Here is a 27175-nt window from a genome sequence, read left to right as displayed (position 1 = left end):
TAGTTTTCTCCTAAAAGCCACACATATGGTGCTGCTGCATATTTGTCATGTGTATCTGAGGAGAATTTTGTCACTCAGACTTTAAAAAGGAACTCCCAGTTATGAGGACTTTCAGCCTTGTCCATAGGAAATTTGGTTTGTGGAAGGACCTGTCTGTTCTGAGGACTTGTCTTGCTTTGTACCCCTATTTGAAAGCCCTTCTCTGTTCATTCTTTCATTGCTTTGCTCTGTCATGCTGGAGGGATGAAAAAGCAGTTTGTAGACTTGTGTTAGGTTAGGAGAACTGCAGAAGAAAATAGTATATTGATCATGGGGCCAAATGGAAATCTTTACACTGAGGTAATAAGGATATATTTGGGCTTTGGGATGCTAATGTAAGTTGATTTCTTCAGTGTGGAACCTAGAACTGATCCAAAGCCAGAAGTGACCTTTTTTCCCCCTAAACTTAGTTTGGTGAAAAAGCAGTTATACCAGATGAGATAAGTCTTAGAAGTGTTTTAAAAATTGTTATTCTTTAAAGGTTTTCAAAGATTATGGACCTAATTTTTCTATAGAATGCCTTATTTATAAGATTATAGAAGATTTAGGATGATCATGTCTGAACCTGCTGCCTTGGTCTAGTTTGCTGAGTTTCCAGCCTAGCCCAACCAGATGTGATCTTTATCCTTAAACCAAGTGTTGCATGGAATAATTTACAAATTCAAATGTAGTGAGTCAGTCACAAGACCAAATTCTCCATGCCCACACCATGGACAACAATGTTGTAATTTCTCAGACTGTGTTGGGATGCAGTTTAGAGCAGAGCTTGGGTCTTGGTGTCTTGGTTGACATTTTGCTGAGAAGTTGGTCAACCTTGGGAAGTTTAGTTGCCATCTGCACATTAACTCACTGCACTCTGCAGAGGCTTTAGGAGTGACATGTTTGTAAATGAATCTGTCTGTATTGTGTATAGCACAAACCGCATGCTGAACGCTGTATTGTCTTGCTGTCTTTTAATCCACTTTTTGCCTGTCCCTTGGTCTGCCCTCATAATCAAGGATCCAGATCAGCTAATCCTGCTGGTGGTAAGAAACATTTTCCCTTTCTTGCTTTTTCACATTATTTCCTTCACATTTTTTAACTGCTAAGCTTTTAGCTTTCCTCATTCTCTCCTAACTGTAAGACTTAAAAAGCGTTTTCTGGAAGTCATAAATCAAAATGTGTATGGCAGGTGATTTTGCTTTCTCCCACTAGTCAGACATGGTAAGCATGTGTTCTGATGTCAAAGCTGTCTCACTGCTGCAGCTCAAACCCCAGGGGCTGAATTATTCTCTCAGTTACTTGAGTATATCCCTGCTGACACCAGTGAGATGACTTTTAGGTCATGGTGCTGTGTGGAAGACTGGCACCTGTCACTTTGGGGTGGGGAGAATGGAGCTGGCCCCATGTACAGTATTGGACTATATTTGATTGGCTCCGAATAGCTCTGGCCAAGAAATTGGAGGGGGCAAGTAAATTTATACATGTGCTATGGTATTGTTCATGAGACTAATAGAATTGCATAGCTTCTTAAATTAATACAGAAGAACAGTCTTCAACTCACACTAGTTGTAAAAGTATCTGGAAATGAAATTTCTGTGAGATGTGTAGATGCATTTCAGAAAAAAATTAGTATGAATATTGGTTTGAAATGTGAGATTGCCTGAGTATGGTCTTGTAACCCTTTCAAATATACTTTTCTTGGCTGTTTCAGCAAATAAATTCAATGTCAGAAATAGTAATGGCAGCAGCAGATTTTCAGGGACTTGCATACTTATTTCTTAGAAGAAATGTAAAGTTTTCATGGACCATTCAAACAAACAAGGAAAAATAAAACAGGCTAACTATTCAACGTGCTGAAAATTTTCATCATCTGAAAAATAAATAACTTAGGTTTAACCAGCCAGACCTAAGTAACCCAGCACCTCTCTGAGTGTGGGGCTCATGGGATTTACCCATTATTGTGCTGATCTGTTCAGATGTGGTGGGTATTTTATTTTCCTTCGCTGAATTATTCCAGAAAAGCAATGCCAGCATTACAGTGTAGCACGAACCTGCCTGAGCTGCTTTGCAGCGAGTGACCTGTGCCAGAAGCCAGGGCACTGCAGCACAGCTCTGCACTCAGCCTGGTTGGTGTTGCTTTACGAGGAGGTGAGGCAGCCTGGAAATCCCTTGCTGCTGCAGCAAGGCTGCTCCAGCACCTTCACAAGCTCTCCTAAAGCCAACTTGGGTGTTCATACACTGCAGTGTCTGCTTTGGGCTTGATCTCTGTGGGCAGCAGAGGGTTGCTGATGTCAGTGTTCATTGTCCACGGGCTTTCCTCAGTCTTCTTGAAAGCTTATAGGGGACATTTCGATTAATTATCTGAGGGATTTGGATTAAATTCTTATATAGAGCTGATTGTGTTCCAGTTTTGCTGCCAGTGTGTTTAAAATCTTGGGGGCTTTTAATTGTTTTTTCTTTATTTCTGGTTCTCTTCTAGCTGGTAGCCGGTCTAGCTCTCCGGGTAAGCTCTTAGGAAGCTCCTATGGTGGCCTGAGCAGTGGAGCATCCAGAGTCCAGCCAGTGCCATCATCCTCAGAGAAGCGCAGCAAGATTCCTCGGAGCCAGGGATGCAGTCGGGAGACGAGTCCCAACAGAATAGGCCTAGGTAAGAACAGTCACTGCAGCGACGTGCTGGCCGGCCTGCTTGAAGGAGGGGTTTTCCTCTTGACTAGGAAACTCTTTATGGTACTGTTGTTTTTCTGAGTTTTTCAGCTGACAAGTTAATGTGATTGTGGTTTATAGGAGAGTAATTTCAATTTTCCAGGTTGAGTTTATGGTTTCAAAGTAAACTTAAAGATGTCATGAGATGTTTTCTGTTTGAAATTCAACATGAGCAGTATTATTAGATCAGGAAGCAAGAACAATTGTGAAAAACCATCTCAGCAAAAAGACATCATTTAAGCTTAGTCCTAAAATGAGTTGGGCTATCTTTACAGTCACATGGAATCAAGGGCAAAAAGCACCTTCTTGGATTATTTTAGAAATTTTGCATCTTAAATGGTTTGCTTCTCTCATCCTTAATATCCTGGAGCCACGTTCATAGAACACGTTTTAGACTTATGTATTAATTGTTCTGTTTTTGATACTCTCATCTCAGTGACTATTGAGTAATAGTTTCTATTTTCAAATTTATCAGCAGACCTTTTTTTTAAGTCAGGTGAGTAAATATTGTATATATAAAACTTTGTGTATCTGAGTTGAAGTGGAAAGGTATTCAGTGTGCTGTCTGAACATTTTCATTTAATAGAAATTGTTGTAAGTTTGTCAGTTATTTTAAATGATACTGATGCTAAGTTATTTTTTATCTCCAGAGACTTTACTAGTAGATTGAAATAGATTGAAATTGTAGCCTTACTGTTGGCAATTAAATTTATATCTACTGCCATAGCAATTGTTTTATATTTTACATTTGAGCTGCATTTTTATTTAGAGGAGTTTGTTAATAAAGAAGTATTTTATTCATTCTTTCCAGTATACTGAAATGAGTTTAAAGCACCTGAGTGTATGTACCATTATGATGCATAAAAAATACTGCATACTCATTGTGACTGCTTTTCCAAATTCAGTGTTCTTCTCATGTCTGATCTATTTTATGGGCTCTTTATGAATACATTGTTTGCTTTTCTGTTTGTTGCTTTTAAAATGTCAATTGCCTCCCAAATACTAGAGGTAATTCTTTTGCTACACTGTGTAGAAGCGCATTGTTTTTTAGGAGGAAGCAAAGGCTGGTGGATGGTACCATCACACATGCTTAAGCTGATCATCATATTATGTGGTCTGATTTGAAACATTCTTGAGCACCTGAAGGGAAATTGCCTTGTGTAAAATCCTCACTCTTGGGTTGCCTGCTTTCAGGTATATTACAGGAGCCTTGAATTCTTTTAAAAGAGTAATTTGTATCTCATTTCATTGATGTAGTCCCTGAGGACACCAGTGCTTGTTCTTTGAGAGTGGGAGAGAGCTCTGACATGTATCAGATGTGTAACTTTTACCTATTCCCCCCAGGTTGATGAACACAGCCTGGGTTGAGCTGTTATGGGAACAGGAGTGTCTGACATTTTACTGTTCAGTTGCAGAAATTCTGTTTATTGATTGGATTTTGAAAGTTGTGATACTGACCCAGATGGAGATAGCTTTTGAGCTGTCAGTTATATACCATTATTCCATTGTACTTATTACTTCTTAAAATAGTAGCTAACAGTATTTTATGCTTTCTTATTGTGTTGCTTCAGTCTCTATATTTCCTTGATATTTTATTTTGTTTGTTCATTTCATTAAATAGACTCCCACTCACCTTGATTCCAAATACAGAAACCATCCCTTAGAATTTTTCAGGCCCTCTTGGGGCAGTAGCAATAATAGAGCCCTCTGCATGTGGATGCCTGTCAGCATCAGTACTTTGCTTCTAGCTTTCATTTCCATGATGACTAAAGGTATCCTTGAAGTAGATTCCTTCTGTGTGCTGGGAACCTTGAAGAAGGTTTTGTTTCCCCAGAAGCAGCATGAGGCACATTCAGTGTGCTGAGGTCCTGTGTGGTCACCTATATGGCTCTGCCATATGTGTGACACTTCAGTTTTAAGCTTGCCTCTGCTGTCTGCTCAGTGAGTGTTACTAGTGGTGATATCCTCTTTGGGAAGGAGGAGTGCAGTTCACTTAATCTTGAGCTTTTCTTTGGGCCCCTTGAAGGAGATCATCTGCTCAAACAGGTGATACCCATTTCCCATGTTTTGAAAATTATCAGTCTGAAGTTAATTCTGTTAGATGCTCTGCAGATTATATGGCACATCAGGATCTGAATGAAGTGAGAGATTCAAGACAGCCATTCTCCAAAAAGTGGAGCAAGCACAGCTGTCTGTCAGCTTCGTGCAGCAGCACTCTTTCTGTTGGGGGTTATGCTGTGTACGTTTATTGGAAATCTGCAGGCAGTTCTTGACTTGCCTTGACTGGGTGTTCCCCACTGCAGAACTTTCCTTTGGCTGTTTGGCAGAATTTCAGACTCTTTAAAATGCTAGTATTGATGTAAGAAAGCGTCTGCTGATTTTTAGTCTCCACTTAAGAATCATTAAAATTCATATCCTAACCAGTTTCTTCCAAGTGGTAGATAGGTAAACAAGTGGTACTTTCATGTTCTGCTGGTGATATTTGCATCTGTTGGGTTCCAGTGGCATAAGACTGCTTAATAGTGTGTTTTAATAATGGTGTGAGCCATGTCTAAGTGCTCTGACTTTCCAGATGAAATTGGTAAAACTTAGATTTACAGTACACATTAGAAAGTTGGAGTATTATTGGAAAACAACCCATCTTTGTCCTGTCCTAGACTTAGTCACAGCAGATCTGGCTGTGGTCACACTGTCTGCTTTCATGCTGCCTACTCCTCTTAATCCATTTTGCTACTCATGCACTTGATTTCCTTCCAGCTTTTGGGGGTTGAGAATTCCCAAATTGAGACTTGGTCTGTCTTCTTTGCTTTTGCTCCCTGCACTGCAGAGACAGACTGTCATAGTATGAAGACTTAGCTAAATGACAGCACTCTTGGCCTTTACTGCTGGCAGTGTCTAAAGGAAATAGTCTGAGTAGCTGATACAAAATCCTCTCTACACAACATGGTGGTGAAAATGTGAGGCAGGTGCCTGGGAGTCCACAGCAGACTCATCCTTCAGTTCTTTTCAATCCATTTTTTTCCTTTGCTTTTCTTTTGTATCCAGTAACATGCAACCCTTTTATTTGACCATTAATCCTGAAATTCCCAGTGTTTGGCTTTGGGTGTTCTGTTTGTGCAGTCAGTATTATGCTTCATCCGTAGCACTGTCCTGCTAGTGTAGGACAGTGCAGTTAAAGTGCATTTTCTTCATGCTTCTGCTGTTAGCTGGTATGGGAGAATCTATTGTATGCATCCACTAATTTTTTTAATCATTCACATCTCTCCCTCTCTAAAGAGCCTTTACTGTTTTTAGTAGGGTTGTAGTATAGAAAAAATGGACAGATCTTCTCTGTTTAAGAGAAATGACTGCTTGTGCAAACCTGATGTGAAGGCTGCCATTATTTACATCCAAGCATGTGACCCAAGAATGAGAAGTTTGCTTCTAGAGGTCTGCAATTCCAAACCAATTATTTGTGTGGAGAGCTTTAGTGTTATTTTTACCTGTAGTTCACCTGTCAGCTTTTTCCCCTGTACATCTGAGATGGGATTATTGTACTCATGGACCCTAATTTCATCCAGTTCTTATAATTTAGTATGTCTTATTTATTGTAAAACCATCTAACTCAGTACCATGAGACATTATGGTGATCTAATCAGCTTGGTTGATAGCTCATCTTGCATTGTCTGACATCAGAGGTCAACCATCAGAACCATTAATTCATCTGAGAGATATAAACTGGGTTTTGCAAAACTGGGAGGGATTTGACAAAGCAAGAATCTGGCAGAAGTCTCTATTTTAATTTTAAAGCCTAAATATGAAAGTTTCTATTTTGTTCTGTACTGTTTTGCTTGAAGGATGCTAATATATCCAGTATATGTGAGAGCACTGAAGCACTGTAGAGGAACTTCAGCTTGAGTCTAGGCATTTAAGTATACAAACCAATAGAGATTTATAAGAATATATATATATATTCTGAAGCATGCAAATGCCATTATTTTTATAAAAACGAGGATACAGTCAAAGTATTAGCACCTTCATGTTACACATAAGTAAGTACCACTACTGTGTTGTCATCAGAGCTGGTAGGTTACATTTTAGTCTGTGCCTGAGAAAACTCCTCAGTGGTGATTCCTGAACACTTGAAATATGCTACTGCCTTTTCAAAACAGCAAGGGAAATCCCTCTTGTCATTAAATTCTCCTGACAATTAACTGCTGGTTTTTGCCCTAAGAAAATACTGTATTCTCTATCAGGCTTACTAAACTTTCTGCCAAGATTTTTAAAACATGCAGGGTCTCAAACCTCTGCAAGCATGTAGGGTTTTGTCCATGTAAAGAATATAGTTTAAAGCTCCCCTGAAGTGTCCATCTGTCTCAAACTGTGAGCATATAGAACCATGACAATAAACTTCTAGAAATGTCTGAGGAGCAGAAGCTAGCTTCTGTTAAATATCTGAAGCTACCACTCTGTTCAAATTCAAATCACTTTTTAACCTGCCTTTCAGGTATTCAGGTTCTAAATGTTTTTTCCCAGTATCTTTCACTGGAGAAAGATATCTTTGCAAGTCCGTGCAGTACACCTTTTGTTTTCCTTAGGATATTTGTTAAAAAAACTCTTATTGTGAAAGGCAAATCTATGTAAAAATATCATACCAGTATAATGATTATTTAAAGAAATTTTTTGTCTGCTATTTTGTTCCAGAAGGGTGTTTATTTTAAAATTAAGGAAGAAATATTCCGGAAGGGTTTCTTTCAGCCTCATCTGTTTTGCAACAGTAGAGCTTCCCTAAATGATTGAAGATTCCTGCTCTACTTGAATAACAAAACTTGGATTGCTTAAGAAAAAGCAGACTGTCAGCCAGACATTAATGCTGCTGAAATTTCACATCACAAACACAGCTCAGCATGTAAGGTAGTTGGTTTGTAAAGAGCCTGAGCAGGCTGCTGCAAATTGTAATTACTAATGTAATAATTACCATAACTAACAGAACTGTGACTTGACTTTGAGCTTTCTGTCCTCATTAAACTTGTTCACCTTCTCTGAAACTCTCCATGCTGCATGCTAGCACGGAGCAGTCGTATCCCCCGACCCAGCATGAGTCAGGGGTGCAGTCGTGATACCAGCCGTGAGAGCAGTCGAGATACAAGCCCTGCTCGGGGCTTCCCTCCACTTGGTGAGTACATGTAGGCATTGGAGCTTTAAGGGTCAATATTTTTTTTCCTTTTTTCCCTTGTTGTGGTTGCCCTTTCAAGACACTGCTAGGTGGAATGAGCTCTTTTCTGTCCTCTGGATTCCTGACACTCCCCATTTCCAACCCTGGTTTTTTTTCCCCCTTCTGTTTTCTTCTGCATGCTTCAATTCTGGTTCTCAGCATTTCACTGTTAGCAGGGAAATAGCTTAGTTTCAACTTTTGCAATTTTTAGTTTCATTGAATCAGCTTGTATTGGGCTGCTGTGCTTCGCTTAATAACACTGATGGAAATCTATGGGAGGGCAAGCCTGGATTTTCTAGGTCACAGTCAAGTAGTTCTGTAGCACTGTAGCCTGTTGTTGAGTGACTCAATTATTCATGATTCAATTTTCTTACAGCTAGGTACAGTTACAGTATATAATTTCTATCCTGAATCCTCAAGTGGGGATAGCAGTTCTTTTTGCAGAGGTTTTACAGGACAGTCAGTCAGCAGTTAAGTTGCACATGCTGTTTTGTAGGAAACTGTCAGGCAGACTAAAACCAAGGAAAGACTGCGATTTTAAAGGAGCATCATTAAACTGCAATTAAAGTGTACAGTACAAATAGAAAATCTCATTACACTTACCATACGCAGAATTTTTTCTGCACAATGCTGAATGCAGCAAGATATTTAATGTTTCTGATCAAATACCATACCATATATTCAACCAAATACATTACTTCTTGTATCAAAACCTGTCATCTCAGACCTGAAATATAGTTGATCTCCAAGCCCTATTCATTTATGTAGTAATTCAATGAAGAATGGTGTTATAGTACCTATTTTGCACATAGTGACAAAGTACAGTTACATGATGTAGTGTGTAAATGGAACATAGCACAAGTTTTAATATTGGAGAAGCTTTTGGGTTCAATGACTTCATTATATTGAGCTATAAAATAATCTGTTTACATTAATACCTCAACTTCTGGTGAAAAATGGAAAGAGTTCAGCTTTGATTCATAACTTGGTTCATAGCTCTTTAAAATATGAACATTTTCTTGATTAAATGAAGCTGATTTCATACCAGATCTAGAAAAAGACAGTAGATCCACAACTGTAGCTTATTTTTATAGTTAACATGCCTAGCTTCAATTTTGGATAAAGCTTTTTTTCTCCAGCCAAAATGTATAAGTAGGCTGAATTTCAGTGTTAACTCGTCAGTGTTCTATGTCACTGTGCTGTGTTTTGTTTATTTTATTGAAAATACAGTAATTGAAGTACTGTCTTGAACCTTTGTTCTGAAAAGCAAATGCAGTGCATCAGAACCATGTTTGGTGTGAGCTTTGAACACTTCCACCAGTGCCGAGTCTGACTCTTACACCAGCTATACAGTCTCAGTTACAGATGTGGATTATACTGTTTCATTGTGAGGAAATTGTGAGGAAAGAGTAATCTCATTTTAGCTCATTATTTTTAATTACCTGAAGGGTAATGCATTTCTAGAAATACATTGTTATTAGGTCATAAAGGTTACATGGGGAGGGAATATCAATGTAACAACAGTAACCCAATGTAGTTGTTACCCCATTACCTTTTTCTTGTATTTTTATTGAAATGCTTTAAGATCAAACATGTTCATGAACCGGTTAATTACGTGGTATGTAATTAATCTCAGAGAAATTTATGTATGTCAGTTCAAGGCAAAATAATGTGGCTCTCTTACAGTATTTTTAGAACCCAGTTAATCTTGCAATAATACAAAAGTAATATAATCCTGCTGTGCATGGTCTGGTTTTGCTTATAAAGATTAACTTATATATTTGTGAATTAGAGTAACTAAATGTAAATTACAAGATTCTTGCATTTAATGGTATTATGGTCAGCGTCAGCATTGACATCCTATTGTTTTGCAGCTTGTTTTGGGGCTGCAGTGCAGGTTTGCATGTCTGTATATCATGAGTCCTACTTCCTAAGTTAGTAAAAACAGTCAAGAGTGAATCTGTACTCAGCCTCCTTGCAGAGATGTGGGATTTTAAAATATTTTTGTTATTCTTGTTTCTCCCTGGGCCTTGATCTTGCAGTGGTGTCCACAGGGGCACAGTGGATGGCTTGGGGGAAAGCAATTGTGACCTACAAACCTTAATTGTGAGGTTCACTCCATAATCCTGCACTGATCATGCAAATCTTTCATGAGTTTACTCACAATGTCACTGGAATTGTTCTCTTGAATAAATGCATGTGTTCTCCATGGCCAAAGGCCACACTGCATATTATAGTGAAGCTCTCAAAGTTAAAAAATCCCAAAGATTTTATTTTTCTCACATTGCTGATTCCTATTTCATTATATTAGTATTTGTGTTTATGAATGCTTTGCCTTAAACAGAAAGCTTAGAATTTTTCTGCTGCGCACTTAGGTGCATAATTGACAAAGCCTATTTGTATTGTAAGGTGATTCTGCTTTATTTTTTCAGTTTCTTGACAGTACTAGTTATGATGTTAAAGCAACAAGGCCTTCAGTGAGTCTGTGGTGATGAATTGCTTAAATGAACAATCGGTTTCTTGGGTCAGTTGCTTTGAGCTGGTGAGCATGTCATTGCTAGACATAGGGAAAACTTCTTTTAGAAGGACAAAATTTCTGTAATTTGGGAATGACTGGGCCCATTTTTCATTTGATTTCATAAAGAACTCACTTGTATGCTGAATCCAAGAAGTGAAAATCTCTCCAAAGGCATTTTGTGATTGATGTGCTGCTAACAACTGGGAATTGAAGTGTGAGCTATATTTGGCTTAGGCTCCTCTGCTACTGTGTGCGCTCCATTGCTTTTAACAATTTGTATACATGTGTCATTCTAGATGGGTGTGTGATGTGCATATTCTCCTTAGCTCTGCATGTACATACTGAGGTTGAAGAAACATGTATGCAAAATTTGTTAAAAGCAAGAGACCTTTGGAAGTAGCAACATCTGAATATGTGTGTACATGTGTTTTCCTGGAAAAGATTCCAACCTGAGGACCTTTACAGTGGTTGGTGACCTCCCTGTATGACTCTTTCTACTTCTGTGGTTACGCTTTCTCTTTGTTAACGTTGGTTTTATTATGCATAGGCTAGAATGTTGTGGAAAAATACCTGCAAGCACAATTCGTAACCATTCCTCATGGCTTCACTTTGGGGTTTAGATCAGACACATCTAAACCCTTCTCTGTAGTTATGTGCTCCACGTTCTCGTGACGGCCGCCTGCCAGACCTGCAGGTCTGGAACGTGACTGATGTGCATCGGGGTGTTTTTGCTGAGCTGCACCTGGTTTGGGACTGTTCCAAATGAGTTTTGTCATGCATCGTGTTAATGGTCACGAGGGGAAGGGGGGAAGCTACAGGTGGAGGCGTCGCTGTGGGGCTTGCACCGTACCTGTTGCGCATCCACATACAGCGCCATTCCCTGTCACTATGAAACACCTCTGCCGGTAGCGGTCACACGCATCCCCTTTGGATTGTGGCATTTTCTGTCTCGGGTTCAATGTGTGTTAATCCTGTGGGTGTTGCCATTCCTTCTACTTGCAGCTTCTCGACGTCATTCCAGGTCCACTAGTGCTCTCTCCACTGCTGATTCTGTTGGGCAGTCAGGTGAACAAGCGCTAACTGCATGAATCCGCTTCTTATACGTAGTCTTGTTTTATACCATCTTAACATTTGCCATCGTGTGCATCAGCCAGCACTTGGCATGTGCTTCTCACCACTGCGGGGCTTTCTGTTCTGGTTTTGTTCAACGTGGCTTTTTGTTTTGAGTTTCATTTATTGAATGTTTTTAATTTTGTGTATTTTAGGAACATTGTGAACAGTGTTTGAACAAAGGGTGATCCAGGGCTTTCTCAATTCTCCTCTAAATTGGATCAGTTGTGCAGCATGGGCTAAATCCTGACTGATGCAGAGTACTTGCAAATTGCGTTCACTCTTTAGCAGTGTAGCACTTTCCAGTGTTTAGGACGGGGTCCTGAAGGGTTTCATCCCATTTATTACTAAATATTCTGGACTCCTTTCTCTGTTAATGAAAGTTCTTTGTGGGATCCCCTCCAGAATACACAAAAGTAGCAAAAAATAAGCACCTGATGAGCTTTCAAAATGAACTTTGGAGCATAAAACATGCTGATCCATCCTTCATGTAATTCTGAAGGCCTTGTGCAAAGTACATGGAAGGTTTTGAAAGAAAAAAAAAAAATCCCTTAATTTCACTGGGCTTTGCATAAGGTGACTGATGGTTACATGTAATGAGAAAAATCTGTGGATTCCAGTTGCTTCTGTCCCACCCCTGCACTGGATTTGCAGTTATGGAGAACACATAATTCCTTTTGAAATGAGGATATTTTACTTGGAATCTTAAAAAGAATTGAGTGAGGTGTGTTAGCTTTGAGACAACAGAGACTTAACTGTGGAGACAAAGATAATGTAGAAGATGAGGTCTTCAGTGTTTTCTTGGAGGCTAAAATCATATAAGGACTTTGTTCTACTGGAAGTTACTTAATTAACACCCTTCAAATAAGGAGTGAAAAATACTCTTTCTCATGAGTCTAGTTAAATGGCTATCACTTAAAAGTCTCAAAACATTTCCCTCACCATGTTACTCAACAGAAAGGATGCAAGTTGATTTGACTGACATTTTTCAAATAACAATTTGAATTTGTATTTAAAATAAATATTTATTTTAAATAATTAATTTTATTATATTATTATATAAAAATAATTAATTTTTATTTTAAATAATTAAATTTATTATAATTAATTTTAATTATTTTGCAAAAATAATTATTTTTGCAAAATAATTAAAAATATTTAAAATAGCTCAGTTGTAATACAGATTTAAGCTTTGTTTGCTTTTGGCTTCTTGTGATAGTCACTTCATGTTTGGCTCCTGTAATTTGATACACAGCACAATCAAATTTTGTGTGGTTAGCTGTGTACTACAGAAGGCCAAAATCTTCTGTAAAATGGCAAAACAGGATTAATAATGGTGGTTGCAAATTTTCACCAAGTTTGTAACAAGTATAATGAACGAATCTAGCCAGGGAGACAAGGGAATGTGGCCAGAGCATAATCTGCAGATTCCTAGCCCAGTAACACCGGGCTTGGCTGTACTGGTTATTCCTGGAGCCAGGTGTGTTCCCAGCCCCACACCAGAGATACATTGAGATCTGTCCTATGGTCTTATTTCAGCACTCAAGTATGGCAGCAGTGTCTTGGGGAGGAGCCCAGAGTAACTTGGGTGTTGCAAATCTAAAAATCACTGAACAAAGCAGTTCAGAAGATTCCTTATAGCTATGGAGATAGCCAGCATGCCACACTGTACTTAATGTGTTAAAAAAGCTCAATTTTGTTTCTTTATGCTGGGTATTTAAACTGATATCTACAACTGAATTACTTTGTCATTTTGTTCTTCATTTAAAAAAAAACCCCAATACAACTATCTTCCCTTTTCTAATGTACTACTAAATTGATTCAAAAACAAATGTCAGTGGTATTTTCATGCTAGTTTCAAAAGTTAAAGCCAATTTCTGATCTCAGTAACACTTGATTAAAGTAATTGAGTTGGTTTTAAATATAAAACCAGAACTTATCTCAACATTTACAGCCCTTGTACTGTACCAGATCTCATTTTCACTTAGGAACTTGTATTCTGAACAGCTTTATTGTGTATATATCTCTGTAGGTGGTGACTTTAGTTTCAGTCAGACCTACTTCCTTATCATCTCTGTGCTTCTGTTAAGAGTGCAGAGATTTTTCCCTTTTAGGAATAAAGAACTATTCCATCTTCATATTTGAAGTAATTCTTCAGCCTAAATGCATTAAAAAAGGGGATAGTAATAACACATACAGCTTTTATTTCTTTGTGAAATGTCATGATTTGATTACTTTTTGGCAGTAGTTCTAAGAAGTTTGTTTATTTTTTTCCCTTGTAATGTGTTTTGTAGAAAATGTGCTTTTGTTGTAAATCAGAAATGTCTTGTCTGAGTATGTAACGTTAAGAAACAGTAGATTTTGATAGATACCACTTATGTTTGAAATAAATATTAGTCTGGAGGGGGCATTTTTCTTTTCAAAATAGTTTGGTTTTAAAAAATCTTCCCTGTTTCCCTGCAGTAGCTTAATCTCAAATAAAGCTTTGTAATTAGGACAGTAGAACTGGCCAACTTCAATCTCTGATTTAAATTATGCATGTCAGTGCGAGCTAATCCCTAAAAGATATTTCAGTGCAGTAGCTTCCATAAAGAAGAACACAATGAAATGTTGTGATATGCAGTATTTTCCCCAAAAACAGATTAAGCTGTTGAATACCATGTTTGGCCTCAACTTTGGTTGAGTTGAATCCGCTATATGGTTCAGTTATTTGATAAGCAGCATTTTTCCACTGTTAAATAAATATAGATGAACTATTAAAAGACCTGTGTGACTTGACCCCTCTCGTGGATCAGCTGAAGGTCTCTTAAATGGGCTCATGCAGCTTGATCCATGCACCACTGAATTTGCTGGCAAAACTCCTGTTGGCATGTGTGGGTTCAAGAACAGAGGTGTAACATATGTTCCAGGAGGGATATTTGAAGTCCTCCATGAGCAAACACAAGCCCACACTGAAAGAAAAACTTGGAATGTCATAACCAATCTTTCTGTTTATGGACCAGAGCCAGAATCCCAGTATCTGGTACCTGATCTGCCCCCTTCTAGAAGGACTCAGCTGCCAGAACCTGGCTGTGATACTTAAGTTACTGATTCTGTCATAGCTCTGCTAGTGGACCTTTCTGAATTTGGCTTTGCTAAAGAAACTAGTTTCAGTCACTTTTTTGGTAGACTGGACAAATGATAAAGGGAACTAATTAATGTTAGGAATCTAAGTGGCATTTTAGACTAAATGTCATTGCTTTGGATGCCATTGTGAGCTTTGCCATCAAATTCAAAGGGATAAAAGATGATATTGTCTGCTTAAAACCAGTTTTGATATAGAGCTCTGGAATTTAGACTACTTCTCAAGAGAACCAGAAATTGGAGTCACTTCACAAGTGAATTATTAACTTAATTTTTATACTGTGAAGGTGTAGGGGTATATTCTACTGGTTAATCAAGCCTTGAGACATAGACTAGACTAATCTGGTGCTGCTAGTCTCACATCCTTGCCTGAGAGAAAAGGCTGCAGGATAGATGAGTGCTCGAGTATTTACATGTTCTGACACTGGGCATGGTTCTGTCTCTCTGAAGTTAATGAGAAGCTCTCTTGATTTCTGAGGGTACCAGATTGGGATGGGCATGTCTGCCTCTGACATTAAAATAAGCCTTTGAGACAACTGAGTAAAAAGAAAGTAGATACCCTGCTTCCCAGCTTAAAATAAATAAATGAAAAGTTGCCCCGAGGATCCAAAATTACCTCTAACACCCAACAAACAATAGTTTATTTCTTACCCTAATGGCAGACTCTCTGGAGCTTTGGGTAAAGGGCGTTTAATGGAAAAGCACTGTGAGTTCCCAGAGTCCATGGGGAGAACTACTCAGGCACCTGATTAGGATTCCAAATGAATGTGAATTCATTTAACAATCCCTTTCACTGTTGTCTTTTGTGCAGACCGGTTTGGACTCGGACAGCCAGGCAGGATGCCTGCTTCTGTGAATGCCATGCGAGTCCTGAGCACCAGCACAGATCTGGAGGCTGCTGTGGCCGATGCACTGGTAAGAGGAAAAATACAAAATGCTTCCAACACCGGAAAGTGGCTTAAAGTTACCTGTACGTATGTTCTCCTCTTTCTAAATAGCTTTATTCTGATTGTGCCAGTGTCAGATGCTGTAGAGTTACCTTTTGCTGTTTTGACTTTGGGTACACTGGCAGCAGTATGTTTTTCCTTATTCCATGTCAGTTCTCCACATCTGCTGTCAGAGTGCTGTGGCTTGGTGCTACAGCTGCAGGATGGGTTCAGTCAGCTGTTTGCCTTTCACTTGGCTCTCAAGGGGTGCCCAGCACAGTGCTTGGCACTCATGGGGTTGGACATTTCCATCAGTCCTATTACATGCATAAAGATTTTGTCAGAAAAAGTGTTCTCTGTTAGTTCAATTCTTGATTAGGTTTCAGCAAGAACAAGTTTCTGCCCTGTTTTATTTGCACCTGGGTAGATAGTCAGAGAGCTCATAACTTGGCTTGTATGGAATCTGTACCATCTCATGCAGTTATGGTGTAAGTTGAATTGTATTTGTCTAGTTTGCTGCTAATACTTTCAAACATTCACTGGTTTTCCTAGTAAATTTTGTCATTTTAAAAAAAATGTGACTGTCCTGTATAATCTTATTGTACTATGGTATCTTTTGGATAGAACCCAGAAAATGTCTTCTGCTTTTCAAGAAGGCACATGCTAAGCCTTTGTATGTACCTCGAATATTTGGGGGAGGTAGGATGTGTAGAGGCAGGAGAAATTATTGTGCAGTGCTAGCTGGGTACCCATGGGACTTTTCCAGCTCTAGACCTGAATGAAGCAAGGATTTCCTGATATATCCTGGGACAGATCTTTCAGAATCTGTCTCAGATGCCCTTTAAGGAAGATGAACCATGTTGCCATAGTGTTTGTGGTAGCTGGCCTTTCTTCATTTCCTAGTTCACTTTCCCCAAGGATGGTTAATGTTTTCCTTTTTATGTCTGATTATCACCCAACTCATGACACCTATTTGAGGACTTCTAGAAAAATGGTCCTTTTTACAAAATTTACCTTTCAAAACAAAGAAACTATTTGTGAACAAAGAAAGATAGAGTACATATAATGGATGGCACTGCTGAATTTAGTGTGCTGAATCACTAGTGGGCATTTTCATTACCAAATGTAACAGCTTGTGAGCCAGTTTCTGCTCTCAGCACCTCAAATTTGCTACCAGAGCAGTACAGGACATAATTACAGACAATGGTTTGCCTGTGTAAATGAAATCAGGCTTTATCCCTGCATGTGAGCAGCTGCTGAATACAGGTTTCTTAAGGGAGGAGAGTGTCAGTGTTTCAATTGACTGCTGAGCCCTGAGATTTCTTAGGGTGTGACTTAATCTTCAGCTAGATTTACAGAGTACTCTTTTAAATATTACAGCTTTGAAGTTAGGTAACATTGAAATGTTAAAATTTTGAAGGGTTGAACACTTGAAAGGGAAATACTGAAGTCTAGCTGGAAACTAGCTGGTGCTGCTGACTTGGTTGATCAATCTGAATTTCTAGCGGCTTCAGGAGATGCAACACAATCTTGTTGATCACTTCTTTCCCAGCATACCAGTTTTCTCTTCGTTGCCTTCTGACAACAGGCAATTTACAAAGCCTGTGCAGGCTCCTTTTGAGAGTGTTACAATGCCAGCTTTTACCCAGTAACCTTGTTTTCAGAGAGTTGTCTATTCCATGTAGTAAGAAATGAAAAGGGCTTCTCCAGAGATGGCTTCAGCCAAATCCTCAATTGAAACAAAACACGGCGGGTCATTCTGTGACCTCTACTCCCCCTGTACAATTCCAGTTGGATTCACTGCTTCTGTTTGAGCTGGACTTGGCCTAAACCCACATTGTCTATACTGGGAATTAGTGCTTAAGTCTGTCAGAAGAGCTCAAAGGGTGATGGAAACTTTGCTGTTAACCAGGGGGTCTTAGAAGAAGTTGATCTTCAGTGTGTAAGAACTGTGGGTTGAAAGAGAACTTGTCAAGTGAAGTTGATTAAATGTGCTGTACTGTAGATAGTGGATTCCTCACATCAGAATTTCTTTGCAAGACTCTGAAATGAAACGCTGCTAGTAATATGTGGGGAAAGAGAAATCACTAGTGAAATCTCTGGTATCTTTCATTGCACGTTTCTGAAAAGTAAGCGAAGAGGTGCTGAATATAGATCTGTTCCTAAAAAAGTTTTTAACAGATAATTCTCATTTCCAAGTTCCCTAAGGGAAACTGTAGCCACCATGAGTAGTGCAACAGTTAGGAGTTAAAGTCAGGCATTATTATACCCACTTTTATTTTGCAAAAACTGTATATTTTTTTTAATTTGCTATGACACATTTGCTATACGTTTTTGTTGCAAAAACAAACCCTACATAAGCTTCTGACATAATTCTCTATGCTTTTTCCCACCCTTCAATATTTTCCTGCCTACAGCTGTTAGGAGACTCCAGGAGCAAGGTACTAGTGCTTTCTTGACTTTTTATTTCTACTTTCCCACTCTTCCCCACCCTGTGCTAACACCCATGGTACTGCACGTGAGTTAATTTCTATGCTTCAATCTTCCAGTCCTAGTGGAAGCAAAACTCTGCTGGCTTCACAAGTCCAAGACCTGCAGGACTGGACACTGGAAGGAATTCTGTAGCAAACACTTTAGAATATAGATTATCTTTTTTGATACATTATCTTGTCAACCCTGTTCTTTTAAGGTTTATTTAAGAGGTTTATTTTGCTGCCTTAGTTATGCTACTATTCTTTCTGTAAGGATCAAGGTTGTCAAAGATGTATCTAAGGGAATTAGATCCTCTAATGCCATGCTATAGAAATGAGTGGGATTTGAGTACTAAACTCCCTTAGCAGACTATGGAAAGAATCCTAGCCCAAACTAACAGAGAAATTGCCATCTCCTACATCCAGTGCATTTCTAGAGTCACTTCAGTATCAGTATCAAAGTGACTGGGCATGCCAGCACAGATTCTTTCAGCTATTTCTTCCTTATCTTTGTTTTTTTTTAAAGTAGAGATTTTATCATCATAGTATCTTTAGCAATGGAACTGACCATTATTGCCAATAGAACATTTATTGTATTTAATTTCATTACCAGTAACTTTATTCTACTGGGCATAAATACATCATTTTCATGCTGGGGAAGGCAGGCCCTCTTCCCAAGTCACTCAGTCTCATTGAAATCAGTAGGGTCTGTCTTGCTCTGCTCTGAGAGGTAATCAGGCAATGCATGGTGACATCTTTAAAACACTTCAGTCACTATAACAAGTAGCACTAATCTTCCTTTTAGTGATTGCAAATAGAATGTTTTTCTTTTGGCATCAATTCAGCTGTATATAACTTAAGTCCAAGTTTCCCCTTTTCCAGAAAAAGCCGGTGAGAAGAAGATACGAGCCCTATGGGATGTACTCTGATGACGATGCCAACAGCGATGCATCCAGCGCCTGCTCGGAGCGCTCCTATGGCTCCAGGAACGGGGGCATTCCACACTACCTGCGGCAAACTGAAGATGTGGCTGAGGTCCTGAACCACTGTGCCAGCTCCAACTGGTCTGAAAGGAAAGAAGGGCTCATTGGTCTTCAGAATTTACTGAAAAGCCAGCGGACACTGAGGTGACTTCATAGTTTTCTGGTGTCAGTAATTCATTAGGGATGGCTAGAGCCAGAAGGCATTATTATGTACCTGCCTTATGGAGACAGGTAGTGTCTTCCATGGCTGTGAAGGCTTTGTCTTCACAATTTGGGATTGCAGTTAACTTTTGGAAAGGTTTCTGCTGTGGCATCAGTATGATTTGTGTCAGTAATGTAGAAAGGACTCAGGTAAGCATGCTGTCTTCTCTTAGCCTTCATCCATTTCAAGAAGAACTCCAGTAGCAGGTGCTTGGTGCAGCACAGTGAGATTTCCCACAGTGGTGCTGTTGTAAACATACTCAAGGGGTGGTGCCATTTTTACATTAGTCTGTTTGAACTTTCAATATTTTTTCCCATGGCAATTTACTTGGTGAAGCAAACATTGCACTTACTCTAAAATGATTTGGGGTGTGTGTTTCAAAGCTGAGATCAGACAGTGCTGGTGCTGGCTGTACTTCAACTCTTTATGAAGGCTCTGTTAGGTGTAATTATAGATCCTGTTTGTAACTCTTGAAAAATTTTATATCAGAAACTTGTGTCCTATAAATGGTGTAGTGTGTAATGTAGAGGAAAGTTTCTTAGGGCAATGAAGTATATGTACCAGCTCTGGAACTGCATATGATAGGAGAGGGAGACCTTTTTCTCTTGTTGAGAACCACAACACCCCTTCAAATGCTTTTGGCACATCACACCTTAAAAGAGGCTTTAGAATTATCCAGTAGGTCTCAGAATTATCCAGTAGTCATGTGGAAACTCCTTATGGCCACAGGTCATGCTAACTAGACAAATGGCTCTCAGGCCATAGACATTTCACCTTTTGTTTATGGAGAAAGTGTTTGATACACTTCGTTTATCTCTTGGCTCCTTTGAAGGTAACATTAACAAACAGCTCTGAAAATTCTATTTTTCTGTTATGAATCATAAGTACTTAAATTACAGCCAAGTTTTATAAGTTTAGAGCCTCCCTACTTGGGTTTGTGCAATTGTTTCTGTTTTAAAAGGACTTCACACTGGCTGAAAATAATTTGATAGTTTATGTTAACAGTCTGAATGAAAGTGTACTGAGAGCAGGCCTGAAGGAGTTGGTTTGTTGCCATCGTAAAAACACTCCAGCATTTCACATGATGTGATACAGGCCTTAAATGGGAAGTGCTACAGGTTTTTAAATGGGTAGTTAGAGTCTCTAGATCAGAGATGCTTTTTGATGTGGTATGTTTCTGAGTCTCCTAAAAGGTATTTCCACCATGTATGCTGTCTTTTTTGTCTCTCTCTAACAAACTGTCTGGAAAAACTGTGGCACCTCATTATTTTTATGAAAAAGGTGTGTGAGATTTTGATTTTGCCGCAAAAGTGTGTGAGGATTATAAGCAAGATTTGGAGTGCTCCTGGGGATAGTTGCAAGGGGGGAAGTGCTGAGAAGTTTTGGTGATGGGCTGTTTGTCCAGGTCAGTAGATCTTAGCAGAAACACTGGTGGAATTAAACTCTTGATTTCAACGCTGCAGGTTGTAGTGTTTGAACTGTGCTGTCACCAGTCCCTCAAGCTAGCAAGTTGTCTTAGCTTTGATCCTGAATAATTTTTAAATCTGTCCCAGAAACTATACCTCTGTGCAGTTATTTTTTTAATTTAATGCTGTGTTTAGTTCTCAGTATTTCATTTTGGCGTTCTTTTGATCTGTTTCCTCCTTGGTTCAGAGTTGATCTAGTGCCTGTTTAGCTTTTTAGTGATTAGATTTTATCATCCTGCTTGTTCCCACGGCATCTTGAGAACATCATCAAGGCCATTAGTCCAAGGGACAAGTCTGTCTTTTAATAAAACCTTATACCTTCTGTTGTGGTGTGACATGTTAATAAGAGGCAGTGATATGGCTGAGTTTTCTTAGTATTCTGAACTGAAAGATGGCTGATCCTCTGTTAGATGGGATTTGCATATCCAGAGATCTGCATGCAAAGTGGAATGGCACTTACCCATCCTCTTTGTTTCATACAGCTTCATGTGGCCTACTTTTTTAAGGGCTCCCCATAAGGTCTTCTAAATAAAACAGGGCAAACAAGTCCCTTAAGGAAATGTTCTTCCACTGCCTGTTGCATTTTACTACTTGCATTGTTACTCTGGGTCTGTGAGCTTTCAGAAACAGACACACATATACTTGCTGACTTTATATAACCTTTGTCCAGAAAGAAAATTCATTAGCGTAATAAACAGGGGTTCATTCAGAGAGCTGCAATCTGCATGATGTCAGGAGAGTGTTGTAGTCATTTTGAACCTGTGCAGCCTCACCCTGAATTAAGCTGACATCTTACTGTGCTGTTGTTACAAAGACTTTTCCCTCCCTACCAGACTCTTAAACCCATTGGTTTTGTGCCCTTTTAAAATTTAATCAGCCTTTCATGCATAGATTTATTGGGAAAAAAAAAAGGTCCTGTATTACTTAGAAACAATCTAACATAAAATATATGTAGAGTACAGCCTCATTCTGGCCTGTTTGAAGATTATTTTTAGAAAGAGAGAAGTTGGTGGATTGTAAAATTAATGTTGGTCTGGAAATCCATTCCCTATAGTCAAAATCTTCATAACACTTCTCTGAGCAGTCAGTGTTCATTTTACTAGTTGCTCTGGTTTTATTGTAATTGTGAAAAATGTCTGTTTGCATCCATAGTATGCAGGAAATGTAACTTAACTGTCTTGCTCTATTTTGTTTGCACCATAAACAAGAAGTGCTTCTGTATTTTTTGCCAGTTTGCCTTGCAGGAAAGCTAAGACATCTCAATACTTTGCAAATAAGAGCTTTGGCACCAAAGAGTTCTGCATTTGACTCGAACTCAGTGTCTCATGCATCATTCTTCTTTCCCCCTGCCATAAAAAGAGCACTACTGAACACCTAATAATCTCTTACTTATAGGAATTTAGATTGTTCCTTGACATAATTATCTTCTGATTTAATAGGTTACCATTTGTTAATGTCCCTCCCATTTCTCTATGTTTGGCTTCTCAGTGTGCCTGTCTGCTGTCAGACTTTGGAGTCAGTTCTGATGTGTTAATAATCTCATTCTAGACTGATACTACTGAAGCAACTGGGAATTTAAACCAAAAGATTTGATTAGTATATAACCAGAAAGTTTTCATTTTACTTGAAATTTTGAAATCCTTGACACAAAGAAGATGTAAAAACTTAAGGTGGAAAAAAAAAAGTGTGATTCAGTGACCTTGACCCAGACAGAAACTAAGTGCCTCCTAACTGTGCACATTTCAAGTTGTTTTTTGGAATCCAGAATATAGAAGAAAATAAAAGCAGCAGAAAATAATATTGTCTGTTTTAAGATTTTAAAAAATAAATGTTGATTAGATTCTTAATGTAAAACTGGTGATCCCAGCAGTTAAACTGGAGTTCCATTAAAGGCTTTGCCTAGATAAACAGAGTTTTCAGAAGTGTGGCTGAAGTAACATTTAAATATAGAAGGTTAGATCTTTCAGCTGTTAATGTTTATTAGATGATTTTTTTTTCATTTTTTTCTTCCTGAAACTAAAACTTTGGCATTAATATTGTGTTTTATTTATGTATTTTAGCCGAGTGGAGTTAAAAAGGCTGTGTGAAATATTTACTCGCATGTTTGCTGACCCTCACAGCAAGGTAAGATCACAAAGCCTTGGCTCGCTCTCCTGCGTTACTGTGTGTGCACATTGATACTGTTCCAAGACAAGTGGTTTGTGTTTCTACCGCTGCCATCTGCCGGGGAAAACTGGCATTTAAAATTTAATCTCCTTGGTTTTCATTTATTTTACAAGGAGGGGATGTGTCTCAGTCTCTCTTACGTCGCTAGGAACTGGTTACTCCATGCTTCTTGAGTAACCTGCCTAATGCCTTTCAGAGGTCACCTCCTGGAGCCAGACGTTCACTTTGATTTGCACTCCTCTAGGGTGTATTTTTGGTGATACACAGGGAACAGTGGTCCATGAATGGTCATGAGCATCACAGCCACTGGGTTTGTGTATTGTGTACACCTGGGAGCAAGTGTCTCACCAAGATACTATTCTGAATCTCATCATCTAGGTCTTTAATATAGCTACTTTGCCTTCCTTAAAACACTGACCTTTGAAGTTAAAGGCTGTGGCATGAATATAAAGATGTTTCTTAAGAAGCAAGCCTCAGAATGGGGAGGTAGAGCCCAGAGCCATGTTCAGAACTAGTGGATTTCTATGGGACAGCAGGGAAACAGGAATAGGGAATTTCATGCTTGTTTCTGAGTTTTGCTAGTTTAGGAAAACCAGTAATGGCTGTGTAAAACTATCAGCTGTTGGGTTAAATGCAGTTTGAGAAAGAATAAATTGTATAAACATTTGTACTTCAAGGCCTCTTGGTAAACCAGTTTTAATAAGTGATTGTTGGGTGGAAATACCATGGGCAGGCAGAGTAGCCTGTCATAGGTCTTGCTCAAAATGTGCATTTTTAGCCTTAACTATACTGTGGACCAGCTGTCCCACAGGACTTACCAAGCTTGTAGTACCTACCTGTAAGTTCTTAATGCTTTGGTTCCCCAAGGTACATGTAGTAGAAAGGATGGAGGTGTAATTATTTGTTTGCAAAATATTTCCAGTTTCTGAAAAAGGTGGAAATTTATTGCACACTGGGCTCAAGTATATCCTTTGTGGCAGCAGTGATCTGTCATCTTCACTGCTTTTGTAGAATTACTGATGCAAACTCATTAGTTGTGGTGTTAAACACACATAGCTTTGTTCTTATAATTGTATATAAACATATAAACTACTTGACTGAGGAGATACAAGGCATATAATGTTTTAAGCAATTCTGCTGAGAAGAGATTGTGTTTTAAGAAAATGTAAACTTGGAATGAATGTGTCTTTTATCTGTTGAGAAACTGCATCCTTGATCACTCTGTGTGCTAATGAGTGGTTTGTTTTGTTGCATGGCCTGCTTTGCCGTGGAATTCACAACAGAGAGTAAGTGTTTTCTATCCCTTTCCTTCATTCGTTACATGTGGTATTTTAATACAACACATTTTAGACATGTCTTGTCTGATTTTTTTTCCAGAACAATGTAGTCACTAAAATCATTCATTCATGAAACTTTTATAACAAAATCATCCTGAAACTCAGACTGTAAACCCCCTTCCCCTTTGAATATTTTTATTTTAAGAACTGTATTTCTTTTTCTGAGACTTGTTTTGTTTATAGGTCTTCAGCATGTTTCTGGAAACCCTGGTTGATTTCATCATCATTCATAAAGATGACTTGCAGGATTGGCTTTTTGTTCTCCTGACCCAGTTGCTAAAGAAAATGGGAGCAGATTTGTTGGGGTCTGTGCAGGCAAAAGTTCAAAAAGCTTTGGATGTCACCAGGTAGAGTACTCAGATGGCAAATGTTGTGGAGATTTTTTCAGGATTACAGGAAGGCATGATTTTAGAAATCCAGCAGTGCTGTGTATTTTGAGGGCTCAGTCTTGATGAATATAGGAAAACAAAGTTATGTCACAGTATTTCAAGTTTTGAATTAAAAGGGCCTGTCTCTCTTATAAGTAAATAACTTTAAAGCATAAATTAAAAACTGGTTGATTTTAGGGTTTTGTGGGGTGTGTGCTCAGATACCATTTTATGATTGACATTAAAAAAAATGCAGTATTCAGAACATGAAAGATGCTTTACCACAAAGATCAGCACCTCTTTCATGTTGTTCAAACACAAACAGTCAGGTCAGGATAAGACCTTGAATACTACTGCAGTGCTCACACCAATTCTGTACTCCATGTCCTTTTCAAAGGATGTCCAGTGCAGGACACTATTACAATAAAGTTCAGCTCATTCTAGAAATAGGATAATAAAGAAAGAAAAGAAAAATAGTAATAATCTAGGAGAAAATACTGGGGGGAAAAAGAGGAGAGAGATCAAAACCCAGGTATGAGCCCTAAGGACAAGATAAACTAAGCTGCTTCTAGAGATAAGGGAACAAAGCAGAGTCTGAAATGAAATGGATAGGCATGGCAAAAGAAGTGTACAGACAGAGTAACAGTGTGTATAGATACTGATTTAGCAGTTTTCTCCAGTCTTGTGTCAGTAACTAGCTAATCCTTAAGCTTAGAGTTTCTCTTATTGATGGTAAAGTTACCCAGAAGAAAAGTATGTTGAAATCTGTTATGTAAGCTTTGAGGTATTGAGTTAATTTATTTTTGTTTTTGTTTCCTTTGGACAGGGATTCTTTTCCATTTGATCAGCAATTTAACATTTTGATGAGGTTTATTGTAGATCAGACCCAGACACCAAACCTGAAGGTCAGTATTAAAAGCCATTTCACTAAGGCATCAACATGGCTTGTCTAAGCTTGTCATGTCAGGCATACCATAAAGCATAGAACTCATGAGAAGGTAATTATTATATTATGTGCATGATATAGAAATTTTATTGGCAACTTGGAGACACTTCCCAGGGACACTTGCTCCCCACGTGTGATGTAAGTCTTGTGAATCTGTAGTGGGATCTGTCTCTATGGAAAAATTCATCTTTGCCAACTCCTGAGCTTCACAAATCCCCTTTCATTTCTCAGGTCAAAGTTGCTATCCTGAAGTATATTGAGTCCTTGGCAAGACAGATGGATCCAACAGACTTTGTGAACTCCAGTGAGACAAGACTTGCTGTATCTAGAATTATAACTTGGACTACAGAACCAAAGAGCTCAGATGTGAGAAAGGTAAGCCAGGACACTGAAGTATTTGCAGTAATTTACTCTTCAGGAAGGAGAAAAAAAACCAAACAAACCTGTCATAAAGGTAATGAAAAGTTCAGTGATTAGACTCTAACTTAAGAAAGCCCTGATTTTGCATACCTCACTGTCCAAACAAAACCATCAATTGAGTCAACACACAATTCTGAAGCATGTCTTCATATATTTTTTCCTAGTATGTACTTGTGTGACTTTAACTACTATTACCATACAAAAAGAGATCATGGTTTGAAAATGTGCTTTTTCTTGAGAATTCTGGAAATATCTCTAGGTTTGTGTTTTGTTTAGGTGAAAGCTTTGTGCTTTGTAGACTGAAAGCTAGCACAAATTCAGTGTTATAATGTTGTTAAAAGAAAGTAAACAAATCAGTAAGCTGCCAGGGGCTCTCAACACTTCCCTTTTAAGTGCTGTATGTTTATCTCTGTCTGGAAAAAACTGACACAATTAGGTCAGGCCTGGGTAATAGTTACCTTTTTCTTTATCTTGCTCTTGATGCAAGTGTCAGGCAAGCTAAAATGGGACAGGTAGTGATACTCATCTCTCCCAAGAGAAAAGCAAGACTTAGTTTTATGTAGCTGGCATTTTAACACAGTTTAAAATTACCTTCTATTTTCAGTAGGAGTTAAAGGCTTTGAGATGTACTTGAATTTAAAAAACAACCAGACAAATTTTAATAATTCCATAATGCAGAAACTGTAAGACAACGCTATATGCCCATAAAATGTTGACTTAATGCTGGAATAGCATGCAATTTTATAACTTCAGCAATAATAAAATTACTTTTATTTGATTCTGATGAAAAGATTTCTGTGTTTCAAATGTGCTGCCACACATGTGCATTATCCAGCAGCTGAAGGAAGGCTTCAAAGAAGCTGTTTGGGCATGTGCTGTTTGCTTGCTCGCATTCAAGTGATTGGTTCTGAGGGAAAAAGGAACATCCTCTTTCCTGAAGACTTCTGCAGGGATTATTCACAGCACTGTAACTGCAGCTTGCTTCTGTAAGACAATCTCCCTCAGGAAAAAAGGGGTACTTTAAATTCTGGACTTAGATCTGGAATATGGATTTGCATTTTAATGTTTCCATGTCCAATGTCAGAAAGAATTGATCAACCACTTCTGTGTTACAGTTCAGGTGAATCTCAAGTAGTTTACTCTGCTGCTGCTGTGAGGGGAAGTTGTAAATATTTTAAGTAGCAATATGCATTGAAAAGCAAATTCTCTTCATATTGCTCA

At 38.5% G+C, this 27175-nt stretch overlaps 1 protein-coding gene across 31 annotated transcripts in view; it reads left to right on the top strand.

Moving 5' to 3' along the window:
* CLASP1 (cytoplasmic linker associated protein 1) overlaps positions 1–27175 on the top strand; it is a 171022-nt gene that overhangs the window by 100848 nt on the left and 42999 nt on the right. For 9 of the 31 annotated variants that reach the window (XM_019007424.2, XM_019007425.2, XM_019007422.2 and 6 more), the window contains 12 exons: positions 1038–1064; positions 2501–2668; positions 7772–7879; positions 11439–11501; positions 15481–15584; positions 18013–18036; positions 18949–19193; positions 22778–22841; positions 24167–24169; positions 24404–24567; positions 25415–25493; positions 25766–25909. In XM_019007424.2, coding sequence (XP_018862969.1) covers positions 1038–1064; positions 2501–2668; positions 7772–7879; positions 11439–11501; positions 15481–15584; positions 18013–18036; positions 18949–19193; positions 22778–22841; positions 24167–24169; positions 24404–24567; positions 25415–25493; positions 25766–25909 — 1193 coding nt within the window. The remainder of the gene's footprint in view (positions 1–1037; positions 1065–2500; positions 2669–7771; positions 7880–11438; positions 11502–15480; positions 15585–18012; positions 18037–18948; positions 19194–22777; positions 22842–24166; positions 24170–24403; positions 24568–25414; positions 25494–25765; positions 25910–27175) is intronic. The other 22 variants (XM_033516196.1, XM_015634648.2, XM_015634647.3 and 19 more) reach the window with 10 other exon arrangements.

This window comes from Parus major, chromosome 7 (genome assembly GCF_001522545.3).
Source record: "Parus major isolate Abel chromosome 7, Parus_major1.1, whole genome shotgun sequence".
In the NCBI taxonomy this organism is placed as follows: Eukaryota; Metazoa; Chordata; class Aves; order Passeriformes; family Paridae; genus Parus; species Parus major.
Note: the sequence above shows the minus strand (reverse complement) of the source record. Positions and strands in the feature narration are given on the sequence as shown.